Source organism: Crassostrea angulata, chromosome 5 (assembly GCF_025612915.1).
Source record: "Crassostrea angulata isolate pt1a10 chromosome 5, ASM2561291v2, whole genome shotgun sequence".
Classification (NCBI taxonomy): domain Eukaryota; kingdom Metazoa; phylum Mollusca; class Bivalvia; order Ostreida; family Ostreidae; genus Magallana; species Magallana angulata.
In genome coordinates this window covers 50,101,290-50,116,019 of record NC_069115.1, presented here as the reverse complement: position 1 = coordinate 50,116,019, position 14,730 = coordinate 50,101,290, and the positions used below count along the sequence as shown (strand labels likewise).

The window sequence follows — 14,730 nt, the reverse complement described above, 5'->3', positions numbered from 1 at the left end:
AAAGGTGCACAGACGGAAAGACATTTAGACGGGCGACAAGAACAGACGACTAAAAAAGCTCACTTGAACTTTCGGTTTAGTTGCGCTAAAGATATTAGGTTATTACTTAAAACATCTTTCCTTTAAGCGTTATATAATATATATTAAACTTAACGACTAGAGTAAAAAGACTATTGTTATTGTGTACAAGGATAGTGTAGTTTTCTATGTGTGCAGTGATTGTTTTCAAAGCTATCCAATCGTGCCGTTTGCACTCAACTGCAAGACATCCTATGAATAAATATTTCAATCTAAAATAAGGAGTAAAATATTCAAATTTTGAAGCTACAACAAATTAACCTGTAAGATTTTTTCTTTACTTGACAATGATACTTTATGGCAATACAATTATTTCTTTACTTCATCATAATTGTTTATAACAACGCACCTATTAGATAGATTTGATTTCATTTTCCAACACATTTATTTCCAATTGTTATACTAAAATGACATTTTGAGAATGGCTATCTCATTTTACAGGTTGCGTTCGAACCCTTACTGTGCTCTGCATTGATTGGATTATTCGAGGAACTATCGGTTACTATGACGTGGATAGTCTCTAAATTATGCTATCAAAATGTTTCTTGCAGTATTGTTCCGGGTACGTACATATATGTCACCATATCAGAAAAAGTCTTGCTTGCAGTGGGCGTTTGTCATCGAAGAAGTAAATAACAAATCCGCGGATTCTCCTCTTACATTACGACCAACAGCGACTTTAACGCAACTTTTAATTTAGAAATAAAAAAGGAAAATAGTTTACATTAGTCATTCAGATGACGTAGATACAGCACACTTGAAGTATTTCCTTGTAATTGGCCTCCCCTAAAGGTTTGCTCTGCTTATAAGACAAATTTGGATGCTGTTTAGATTGTTCTTTACTAAAAAGTCTACCAACTTTTACAGTATACTTTATTTGCAACTTACAACCATACATATTCTTTACGACCTCCTAACTCACATTTCTTTGGATAACATGTAATAATTTTCTTTCACATCTTAATTAATAAGCTATATAATGTTATGAGAATTATTATCTTGAGCGATACACTAGGGTAGTGATTACATGTACACTATTTGGGCCATTACACAATGTATGAGTTTATTTAGACTGTTTGTTTTAGATATACATGACTTGTATTTCATTCAACATTTAACATAGAGTTCAGGACTACTGTTGAGCCACTATGATTGATATATTGTACAAGGTATGTGTAGTTTTCTGAAAGGTTCACCCCAATTATAATAGGTAAATTTATGAAGAATACAAATAAATTAGACATTTAAAACAAAATACCCTGGAAGTCCATCTTTAGTTATTTTTTCATTCGCGGGCAAAGACTGTTTTCAAAGGGATCCAGTATCATGCAGTATGCAATTTACTGCATCATGCTATGCGTGAACCCAAATGAAAAAATATTTGTCACAGTTGATATTTACGAAAGACGATTAGGGCCACATTAAAAAATATTTTTATATCGTAATAACGAGAAAATATATCGTTATTACGAGTTAATTATCTCGTTATAAGGAGAAAAGATCTCGTTCTTGCGAGTTAATAATCTCGTTATTACGAGTTAATTATCTCGTTATTACGAGAAAGATCTCGGTATTGCGTGTTAACTATCTTGTATTTACGAAAAAAATTCGTTATAACGTGTTAATTATCTCGTTATTACGAGTAAAGATCTTATTATTACGAGTAACTTATCTCGTTATTACAAGAAAATTTCTCGTTATTAGAAGAAAAGATCTATTTAAAATGGCGCGTTTAAGTCATTTGTTGTAATTTTTTTATGAAAAGTGTATGAACTACTGCAATGTCTTTATTATACACATACAAAGCATCATGATCGTTTAAAAGCGTACACAAAATTGGATATAAAATCGGACCAACCATTTTATAGAAATTTCAGATGAAGGAACAAAGCAGATTGATTAATAAATCATTTAAACTATCTATTAATAAGAAGGATACATGTTATTTGTTTTCATACTCCAAAATGTTAATATACAAAATCATTTATTTTCAATATACATATAAGTTGTGTATGAATATATAAAACACAATTCTGTTACAAATAGAATTGTTTTTCTACGACTAGGACTATCTGGTATTTACTTTGGAGTGGGATAATAATATATAAGATGAAGAGTAGAATTACATAAAGTTCTTTCTACTTATTCATTTAAGATAAAATGTCAAATCCGATCATTTTATGTAAGAATTAATGAATAATGGCCGTTGTTATTTAAAAATCAATTAAAATTGAATAAACTTTTCTGGAAAGAAAAAGATAGACTAAAAGGGTGAACCAGTCGACTTGGAGGTCATTTCAGAAAAACGCGAGAATATAACGTCAATGTACATCTTCTTATCGATACCTGACAAACCATTATGAGTGTAGGAGGAATGAGGTAGTTTTAATCAGATTGAAAAATACACACGTTTTCCAGCATATTGCCATTGTACAAGGGTGATATTTTGAGAAATGCGGTCTCATTTTACAGATTGCGTTCATACCCTCACTGAGCGATGCATGTATTGGATAATTCGAGAAAATAATCGTTATAATGACTTAAATAATCTTTAGAAATTATGCTTCATGTATCAGAGAGCTTCTGGCAGTATTATTTCCGGGTACGTACACTTGTGTTTACATATCCGAAAACGCCTTGCAGTGGGCTTTTATCACCGAAGAAGTATATAACAAAATAGAGGATTCTCATCTTACATTACGACCAACAGCAACTTCAACGCATCTTTTTTATTAGGAACTAAAAAAGGAAAATAGTGTTTATCCGTCACTCAGGTAACCTACATGTAGATACAACACATTGGAAGTATTTGCTTATAATCGTCTTTCCGTAAATGGTTTTTGCCCTTCCAATATTAAAAAACTTAAAAAGAAGGATAGTTTACATCAGTCACTCGGGTGACCTATATACAATACACTTAAAGTATTTCTTGTGATCGTCCTTCCCTTAAGGTATGTTATGCTTCCAGGACAAAGGTATACTGTTTAGATTTTCCTTTCCTATAAAGCTTTTATAATACACGGTAATTGCAGCATAAAAACATACATACTTAGTATCATGTACATGTACTACCTCCTAACTCAAGAGTTCTGTGGATAGCATATTTTTATTCACAAATTAGAATAATGCTACGAAAATCATAATCTTGAACTGAATTCTAGAATAGCGACAACTACTTGTTCGACCATTAGATAAATAGTCCAGTAAATGAACGCTCAAATATGCAAAATCCAAAACAAATAGCAAAATGTATGTACTTTTAGTCTGTTTGGATTTAAATAAATTTCTTTCGGCATTGGATACAGAGCTTACTATTACTGTCAATTCACTATAATTAATTTATTGGACAAGGTATGTGTAATTTCCTAGAAAGGTTTTCCCTCATTATAATCAGTCATTTGATGAAGAATTCAACTATTAGGAATATAAAATAAAATATTGTTAAAGTTCGTCTTAATCATTTTTTATCGTGCGGTGACAAATTTAAAGTGATCTGATATCATGCCGTATGCATGCAACTGTTAACTTGCAGTATGCCTGCTTTGTGTGAACACAAAATTTGAAATTAAATATTTGTATTTAAGAACTGTTGATACATCATTGAAATATTTTCTATAAAATTTGATTTTGAATTACGCCATTCTTTTTTCATATACTCCACTAAAATACATGTTCCTCGAAATCATTGTGCAGTTCTTATTGTTATCTCATAGTATAACTTAGCATTCCTTGGTATATTATGTATTTGATTTGTTTAACGAACTGATTTTATTTAGGTTCAAAGTTTTACCGATAAACTTTGCAAAAATGGTTCACCTCATATATATATATATATATATATATATATATATATATATATATATATATATATATATATATATATATATATATATATATATGAAGCTGAAAACATTTCTTTTATGACGTTCAAGTTATTTGTGCAGAATAACAATAACAGACACAATTTGTCATTGCTGCCTGTTTTATCCGTCACGACTTTCGAACGAAGCTACATACATTGTATCTAACTTTTTCTTGCAATAAAGCAGTACAGCAATTATTGTGAAATAGCCTGATACTACTTATGAACAGTGCACGAAATCCTAAGTTTACGTAGCTATGATATATCGTAGTGTTGTGGTGAAATGCCATGATTAAAGGTTGATTCTCATTAATCGTGTGAGGAAGTTGCGTCACTGATCACGTGTAGCCTCACGTTTAAGTAGAAAGCAAGACTAGTTGAAAGGGCATTTAAAGGGTTATAAATCAGGAATTCTTGAAATTCGTGTTTAATTATTAAAAATATGACGTGTCGATACAGTTTTTATTTAAACTGTTTGTCATGTTTCTTCTTTTAAATTAAATACACAAGAAAGATGGATAATAAATAATTATTTGCTCTGAATATGAACTCAGTGTGCTTAGAATTTTTCAAATTTTTGAATTAACCACATCATTGGTCCCTTATCCTATCTACGTTGTTTTGGATTACGATGCAAAGTTCTTTGTTTAAATATTTGAGATTTTGGAACGGTGATATTAGAAATGTTGGAAATAAATTGACAGTGTTTGTTCGTAAATACATGTAGTTACAGTGTACATCACTGTCCGGGGTCTCTGCTCTTCTTGGATCCACTTTTACCATGACCCTTACATCACAATGTTAAGTAACCTTGTATGCTTAATTGAGACAAATTCATTCAATCAAACTCCATTTTGTAATTCACCGCACGATTACTCATGACAACCGTTAATTCCCAATCGATTTGCCTCAAATTAATTTACTTTTGTTCCAACATTGCTTCACCGTTACCATTAATGAATAAGTTCCGAGCTAGGAGTGGCTGGAAACTATGATAACGAAAAGGTCGCGTGCAGCACTTACATAAAGCCTTAAAGGATCCACTGAATGAAAACATCGACAAAATAGAACTACCTCATTAACTTTCTCTTCAAAAGGTGGTTCACTTAGAATATGAAAATATCGACCCCCATAGATACTCTATGCTGCTTATTATTTTTACAAAACTGAATAATTTAGCATATTACTCTTCCAGAATTATCATAATCATTTGTCAAGAGGAAATTAATTGTGTTGACTAACCTCGCAAGACGTTTATTACCTTTAGTTGGTACTTGCCAACACAGAAATCAAAATTAAACCGCCTCCGATATTTCTAATTTAGATAATTTAACGGGGGAAAATAGTACCACTGTACATAATATTGTGGTGAAAATATACTCCAGCTATTACTATCAATATACAAAAGCCAGATTATCCGCGCCAAAAAATCAGGTTTTGATAATGATATCGATGTGAGGATAATGCATATTAAGCTCTTGTTGATGTAAAAATCTTTAAGGGCGGTTGTTTTTGTTTTTGTTTTGTTTTTGTTTTTTTGTTTTTTACAAATTACGCATTCTCTGTCTGTATTATTGATGTATTAATGTACATACGTGAACATTGGAAAGAAGTTATTACTTAAATTTTGCCTGTTTCAACTTAATCAGAATCATTTTTACCACCTTTGTCCAGGGCATCTTCCATGGCCTTCCGATTGCCGCGTATCGTAAGGCCTCGGGCAACACTTTTGTTGTCATGACACCTAAAGCAGTGGTCACGTGATAAATCTTTCTGGTTAACACCTTGAAAAAAGCCAATCAATATTAATTTACAAAATGATGTAATATTAATGTATGTCATACTGTCAAGCTAATATATATCTATTAATTTCCTAATTTATAGAGCCATGTGGAAATGGCACAATATTACATGTCTTCATATAAAAATTATTAATCTAACTTTCTACAAACTAGTTTATACTGATGGAAAGATAATGCAAAAAAGTAGATTTAACGTGGTAAAAAACGGAAAGAAAACCAATATTTTTTTCTCAATGCACCGATATAAATCAGATTCCGATTATTAAAAACAAATCCGAAAAATTTTTAAATAAGAATGCTTTATGATTCTTCAGCATTAATTCGTATGAAACCAATTAGACTCTGTGCAGATAAGAGCGAAATGTTGCCGCATGATTTGACGTGTTATTTCGTGATTATTTCGATGCTATAATCGAATAAAGATGTAACGATGGCCCCCTTTCTGTAGCAACAAGTTGGCGCTGATAACAATAAGGCTCAACCGTTAGAAGCCGTGATTCCTGATCGACCAGCGGACGCTCTCAGAGATGGATACAAAACGTGGAATTGCTATGGGAATTTAATAGATGTTGGTAAACCTTCTTGTGCCACTTGAAGGAACATATTTTCCATTTCATCGGTTCGATTCATAGAACGTTAATGTAAAGTCGACTGTAAATAGTTTTAATCGAATTTATTAGGATATAAATTTTTCATTTAAAGAATTTTAAATTCGTTTTTACAATTCCACAGGTGTGAATTCAAGTCTGATTCTTTTTTTAACATCTTATGAGGTAAAAATCACAAAGTTGGTCAAGTGGGAGAATTATTGGACATTCAAGTTATGATATAAGGTCAACATCATTGACATGTTATAACGGATTGAATCTGATGAAGGCAGCGGTATAGGAGAACCGAGATAAAGTGTTGCTGCTACATCGGAGGTGCTGCTGTCGTGAAGTCTTCGCTGTCGATCCGTACAAAGCATTTCCATTGATTTGGTGCCCACTCACTAACATATTGGTCTAAAGGCAGTGTTAGTAAAGGTTGATAGTCGACCAGGGCGGCGTCACGGCCTCGGGTTCAGTGGAAATATTTTTTCTTTCTTTCTCTAGTGATTTTTCTTGTCTGCCTCTCGCACTGGATTAGAAGCGCTCGAAAACAATGTCACAGAACTTAACTGGGATCAATCTAGGCTCTGAAGAAAGAGTCGTTTAATTGACACCTGTTTCCGCACCCTACTCGCCGTTTGTTAATGTGATAATGAATTCTTAGGAGAGTTGATATTTTCAGAATCGTCTGTGGTGTGTCTTCGAGATAAAAATGGCTCAAAGAATTTATCAAGGTGAACACAGGTAAGTACAGTTTGTTTAAGATTTCCTCAAATCCTTTTTCCGATTTTTCCCTCATTATTCTATTTCGATGTACAAGAATTACAAAATCTGAGTATTTACATACTGAGGTTGTTGAAAATTTGATTTCCACAGGGATTTGTTCAATTGCTTTTTCTATTCTCATCCAATTTGTTTGTTAACCTCGCCGCATCGACTGAATGAATTTTTTTTTTACTCGCGCATCTTGATACTAAGGATTATCAACAGCTAGTTCAAATTGCTGGCCGTTGTAGATTGATAACCTGCAGGGGACATTATCCTACATAGCGCAACTATATGTGTGTAAAGAGTCTGATCGACCGTACCGGGCCTAATCAATCTGCTTGACGGATAATAGCTTTACACAGAGAAACTACATTCTGTAAAAGGATTAGAACATCACTTTATAGAAGCTCTCTGTCAGGTGAAGGTTGCATTAGACTAATGACAGTTTAAACTTTGGGCTTACAAAGTGAACATCTCATTCCTCACCTAAAATGTAAAGTGTGCCTTAATTTGTTAAAAACAGTATTTCATTTCTCCCTTAAATGTTTTTTTATCTATTTATTTGGTAGAAATCCTTTAAAAATAAACACACGTTTATTTATAGTTTTTATCAGTAAAATATGACATTGGAAGCTATGAATGCACGATCGACATGTTGTCATGTGTTGTGTTGTTCAATCAGGACTATGTAACACAACTCCGAGTGGGCCATTTATCAGATGTTGTTCAGCGCATCTGATTCAATGATATATGAGATATTTTATACCAGTTTTATTGGAGTAATTTCTATAAATAAAAGTTATGTAGTATGCAGATGTCGTTTATTGATTTTCAGTCAGTAATGTACATGTATTGTACAATGTAAAAAGGGGGGGGGGGGGGGGCTTGTCGATTAAATATGTCGATTTTAATATTGATACCCTTCTAAAGACTTAAGAATAAAGACCGAGATTCAATTTGTATAAAGAATAAAATCTCGGTCATTTGAGAGCCAACATTTAATAGAAGAAGGAAATAAACATTGTCGTAAACATCATAAACATAGTGTGTAATGTGATGGCAACCGCATTATCTTTATTGCTTCAACTTATTAACTTGATAGCATCGATCATGTTCATACAAAACGAATTTCATGTTTATCTAAAAAAAAAATTCAATGATTTTTAAACACGCGTACGTGCGCATCTTAGTTTTGGCCAATCTATTTGTTGACATTTTGTTTATTTCAAATGGGAAAATAAAATTGAAATAATATTCTTATCCAAAGGATCAGAAATGAAGTCACTGAGCATTAAGTTACATGAACAAAAACAACGAATCAAGAAGTTGTTGTTGCAATGTATTTGCAGCTTATCAAACTATTTAAAGAACAACGGGTTATTTTTATATTTTATTGAGTTCAGTATTCAAAACAAATAACAATTAACCCACAAAACGGAATGCGTTCTTTAGAATAGGTGAAAACACCAGAAGATTGGTGTCATAAAAAAAAAATGGGATCAATATCTCGACAATCCTGACACGCAAAAAGAAAACATTAAAGGCACAACTTGATTGAATCGTTGGACCGGAAGTTAGTGGCGCCATTTAACGGTCTATTTATGGTAGAATTTGCATTATGGTCCTGATTGACGTTAGAGAGATTCCTAATCAATCAACCGAATACTATGTTACAAGAAATTAACCTTTGATAGTAGATATTGAATGGGATGTTCATTGATTCTCAGTGTATTTGTTTCATTGATGTGGTGGTTAAATAGCTTATCTGAATAAGAGGGGGGGGGGGGGGGGGGGGGGGTTAAAGCACCGTTTGCCCAGTAATGCATCTTTTCAAGAAACACTGACTGAGACAAATAGATTTCAAACAATGTCGCCTTAAGTGAAGAGATCCCAATTTTATTTATATATTTTTATCGAACATCTCTTTATCACAACAATTCAATACAGTTGAGGGTTATAATTATTGGTTAACTTCTTTCATTATATAAACTTCTCCCAATGTTCAAAGAGTATGTTTGCACTTTGATATTTTATGTAGACCATCTTCCTTAAGTTACATGTAGGCCTAATTAAGTAAACTTTTCTTTCTCATGGAATATTTAAACACCATATCCTTATTTATTTGATTTGTCGCGAACCATCTGAAACTTTGAGTTACTTTTATATTCAGGTCAAACGAAGACCTTAAGGTCAAAAGACTGTGTATGTGTCATATTTCTATCATTTTCGGCAATGTTACTATCTTACAGTCGCTTAATTTTCTATTCAGCCCATAAGTTAATTACTTCTTAAAGGCGTGTCAAATAAGCGCCAATATGGAACACCTACTGAAAAGACACTTATAATAACACACATACATGTATACCATATTATGATATGTATTTATAGGTCTTCTTTACATAACGATTGTAACAAAAGAAAATTGTTACCTTTGTTAATATGTGCGTATGTATAACTAACTTAAACGGGCGCTTGATGACTTGATCTGAGCATTTTCAAATTTCATTTATCCATTTTTTATGTTGAGAATGCTTGATGGTCCTGATGATAAATTACAAGTTGAGCGTTAGTTGTCGAGTTCAGAGCCAGATATAGAGCTTACAATTCTTTGTTATGTAAAAAAGGTTAACAAAATCAGGTCATGTTTTTGTTTACATACCGTATAACGGGTATTTTCTGCGGTTGTTTATTTTCTGCGGTATTTTGCGGATAAGTAAAATCCGCAAAAATTCAAAACGCAAAATATTCTTTAAAAAAATCACTAATTTTGACAATATTTAAAATACAAGCTATAATTTTCAAACGTCGTCAGTCCGTTATTAGGGGGCTCTGCGTCGTATTTCACACCTAATTATCTCATGTTACCTGGGCGATATCAATTATAGCTGAACGGATATAAGGACTGTGTGTTTAGTCGAGTATGAAATAAACATGATCTGAGAAAAGTTCACAAGCAGTATTTAGTAGACTTGTAAAACATTTGAGAGTTAGTTCTAATTCACCGTGAACACGGTAAGAATGTCGATTTTAAGATATGTAAGTTTAGTTCTCTAGTTTACGTTCCCTATGACAAATCCGGTAAACATATGTATTTTTTTGCGGTCTAATGTAACCGCAGAAATTGAAAACGCAGAATATAATTTAATACTTTTTAGGGGTTAAACCGCAAAAATTTCAAGCCGCAGAAAATACCCGTTATACGGTATTTAGTGTTCAATAGGAAAAAAAGACTAGTATATTTGGTTTCAAACAAAACTGAATGTAACAAACACTAGAAACTGTTTTTCTGCCCATAACGAACTAGCAAATAGCAAAAAAATCTGCTTGAAAAAAACTTTTTCTAATGATTTGATATTGTGACTCGTTCATCTTGCTTAATTATAGCCCTAAAAGTCAACCCACGTAGATGTTGGCTAATCATTGCAACAATCTTAAAGTTAGTGTCGTAATATAAACAGGAAAAAAATCCAGAAAAATAAAATTTTCAAATTGTGACAACGACCGTTTAAAACTTTAAAAATGCGATATTTGCATAAGAACATTTCATTTTCTGGTAAAGTTCGTATTTATCTTCATAAATTGATGAAACCAGGTTCGTGTTTATGTTTTCAATATGAAAAGAAAATGATGAATATGATAAAACAGCTGTTGACTTTATTTAACTGTACAAGGTTAGCTTAAAGGTTATTTCTGAGGACGAAAATACATGTTTATGAAAACATAATTGGTGAGGCTAGTGTTTTATGAATAAGTAATCAATGTATATAGATTACTTAATGAAAAGTAAAAACATGATGGCCCTTTGACCATATACCGAGGGTATACTTAGAACAAATTTGAAATTGAAACATTTTTTATGTAAATCAATATAAATCATAATTGAAATTTTCTGGGGGTTTTGTTGTGTCTCTAAATAGCTATATATTGTAAGCAACTGATTAACATTATAAAAAAATTGTGGTTTACTAATATATAAGATTTACATGGTCTCTTAAAAAGGCGATAGTATAATTCTACATTCAGGAATCGTTTTCAATGATATCAAAACATGTTTTGAATTAAAAACCTTACATAAAATTGTTATTTGTGGTGTTGTCACTGAAGCATTTATCATAACAAGCTTTTTTTTTATATATATACATGTACCAAGGCCGGATATGACGTAAACTAACGGATGTGACATATTACTATCCATGACGTCCGTAAAATATTGTATTCATTTTAACCAAATTTTTTTTCTGATCATATATAGGAAAGGGTCATTAGACAATGTTTTACAATTACGCCCTAAATCTTTCACATAGTTTTGCGTTACAGAAAAGTGTACATGTTAATTCGTAAACGTTTTACCCTCTTTAGAAATGTGTTGTATAAGAAAATGTGAAAAAAGTGCTACTTTCACAGGCACGCTATTTGTAGATTTATTTTATAAAAGACTGCAAGGAAAAATCTTCCAAAGAAATTTTATGAATATATTTATTGGAATTGCGAGAAGAGGGATATTTTTATCAGAATCAATCATTTCTTTCGTAATCTGCACTGTATCATATTTCTTTTATTTCTCGTATGAAGGCAATATATTAAATGAATACAATCTCCCGTAGTGATGAAGATAGAAAACAATATCTGATTTTCTGAAAACTTAATTGAAATTTGTGAAGAGGGGGTATAAATCGATAGTATCTCCATTAGAAAAGAGTAAAAGTTGTTTCAAAACTTGTTATTATATCATTACCAAAAGAAAGCAGAGATATTAAAATGTATTTCTTATCTATTGATCCATGTAAAAGTCCCATAAGACTTCGCTGACTATATTCCTGTTTTCTGCAGTTGCTGTCTTCTAATTTTCAGGAAGTAGAAAATGACGAATGCCGCCATCATCGGGGTAACTCTTAGCCTTGCCGGTGTTATTGGGGGATTCGTCTGTTTTATTCTCTGTAAAGTGTACCGGAAGCGGAAACACAGACATAACATTCCTTCGTATACCGGATATGATGCAGTTGGTGACTACAAACCGCCATCTTTGATGTCAATTTCAACAGCTTCACAGGTAACAAATAAATGCAATGCTAACAGGGCTAGTAGTGGCTTTCATTCATAGGCCAATTTCTCGCCAATAATAGATTGTCAGATGTGCAGGTAGTGATGAAATATGGAACCAATTTTAATTTACATTGTGACTTTTGTTTGTGTGTAAAAAAAAGTACAACAAACAAATTATGACTTAAGTCTATGACAGCTTCATGATACTGGCGCCTCACAATTCTCTGATTTATTTACTGGCGCAATCTTCGGCAGTAATAATAATAATTGACCCTAGGCTACAAAAAGACATTGATTTTCTAAGGAAGAGCAACGCGAGATTTAGAAACCAAGAGTGACAGAAGCAGGCGGATGCTGTCAACCACTAACCAGCTGCCGCTGATAGTCCTAGCTATAATTAAACCCTCCTCCTTTGTCACATGGATTGCGTCTAATTCACTTTACAGTTCATTCAGCTTTTTAAAAAACGTGTTACACAAACCAGAGAGAGAGATAGAGAGAGAGAGGGAGAGAGAGAGAGAGAGAGAGAGAGAGAGAGAGAGAGAGAGAGAGTATCAATCAAGACAAAAATCTCTTGTTGATTGCCAGTGATACGAATGTGATCAGATTACGAACATATTTCTATCCTACTCCCACGTAGCGCAATAAACAAGGCTTTTTCTTGATTCAAATACTTCACACGTTTCAGATCGTTCACGTTTACTTTTATACACATTTATTTTAAAAGAAAGAGTTTAAATCAGAAGGATAATATTACCTGTCAAAACTGTCTTGATTTGTGCATGAATATAAAGTACTGCATAAAATAAATAAAAACTGGCTTCAGTAAAAGGTAAACACTATTAGAATAACGTTAGAATTAGCTGACTGTAGATTTAAAACGTCTCATCTAATCAAATACTGGTCATGAACTTAAAAAAAATAGAGAAGGTTAAAATTGAAAAGTGTAGACACCTAAGGGTATGTCACGAAGAGTACCATTCTCAATCAACAGAAAGTTTACCAAACCAACTGTTTTAACAGCAAAATAATATCTTGGCAACTTTTTCTATTTCGATTGTTTAAAAAGTACCTACATGGTTACATGTAATGAATCAATTTGGCACTGTTCATGACCAAATGGAACCAAACTCAAGGAAACCAGAACAAAAATCATTATTTTTTTCATTTATCTAACTTCAAGATGTTGCAGAATTCAGTTGGCATATCTGATTTTTATATGTTGCATGTAGCAGCACGAGATTAAATGTCGTCTTAAACAACTTACAATTATACCTTTGATATGCTTCTCTAAAGATTCTAATACGTCATAAAGAGCAAACAGTGGATCAAGCTATAAGCAAATATTGCACAGGGCAGATCATTTCTATTGTGTCCCTCAGAAATTGGGACCAGTATCAATTGATTGCGAATGTCGTCTCTCTATTGCTTCAATTTAAACTCTGCGGATGACCGGTCAAGGGTCTGACGTCATAACCGAAGGGTTTCCTTTATGAAGTTAAAGCATAGAGACGATGGCATATTTTTTCCTTCATGGCAACAGATCTCAACAGAAAAATGCAAAGACCTACGATGTTAACTAATCTCAACGGAGATTCGGTTGGGCTTGATCTGACGTTTTCAATTAGATTTGCATTTTCCCATCTTATTCAGCTATTTGATTTGTTTTCAAGGTGCTTCCATATCCTTATACTGGTATCGTCATCGGAAATTAAGAGTACTGTAAAAAGCATGAAAATTATTTCTTGCAAAATGATACAAAATAGCGGGACATAACTGTTATGCATTTAATTTAACTTAATAACAGAAGAACATTCGAGCTGCAAATTTGAAAAATTTAAACTGGATAAGACACCGGAAGTCTCACTTTTAACAGCAACATGCTACCGAAGTTTTGACCTTGATATAAAAAACCTAAAGTTCGCATATCAAACCGAATTGAACTGAATTTTAGCAGAAATAATAAATAGAATCGTTTTAACAAGAGCTTGGACTTTGGGTAGTTGTGTCAAACAGCAATGTGACGTAGGCCTGTCTATTTCATTGCTGGCCACTCAGCCAAAGTTCTGTGAAATCAACAAGATTTGTCTGGCTTTTGAGCTAAGACTACGCAATCGGTGTATATTTCGCTTGAAACCGCGTCATTTTTAACTTGTTTTGACGCAAGAAATAGATAGCTACGTCCAACCGAAAGTCCAAGGTCTTGTTAAAATGGTTCTATAACTATGTTACGACGTATTACTTTGAAACCGAAATTGTGGACCATGTACAGATAGATTGGAAAGGTGGAATGAAATTCAACAAGAAAGATAACTCTTACATGGAAAATGCCACTTTTATTCATTGACAGATTTAATGTAGTCACGTTTGCCTGCACGGTATAGAACCATTTTAACAAGACTTAGACTTTCGGTTGGAGGTAGCTATCTATTTCGTTCGTCAAAACAAGTTAAAAATGACGCGGTTTCAAGCGAAATATGCAATAGACAGGCCTACGTCACATTGCTGTTTGACACATCTACCCAAAGTCCAACATGTCCAAGCTCTTGTTAAAATGGTTGTAATTAATTATAAGACTGTTCATTAA

General features: G+C 32.8%; 1 protein-coding gene across 2 annotated transcripts in view; it reads left to right on the top strand.

The window, feature by feature from the left end:
* The first annotated feature begins 549 nt into the window (after positions 1–549).
* Positions 550–14,730, top strand: part of LOC128185898 (synaptotagmin-1-like) — a 25,237-nt gene continuing 11,056 nt past the window's right edge. Inside the window, exons 1-2 of one of the 2 annotated variants that reach the window (XM_052855603.1) lie at positions 550–640; positions 11,952–12,150. In XM_052855603.1, coding sequence (XP_052711563.1) covers positions 11,962–12,150 — 189 coding nt within the window. In that variant the 5' untranslated portion in view covers positions 550–640; positions 11,952–11,961. Of the gene's footprint in view, positions 641–6,248; positions 7,077–11,951; positions 12,151–14,730 lie in introns of those variants that run through there. The other variant, XM_052855602.1, reaches the window with a different exon arrangement.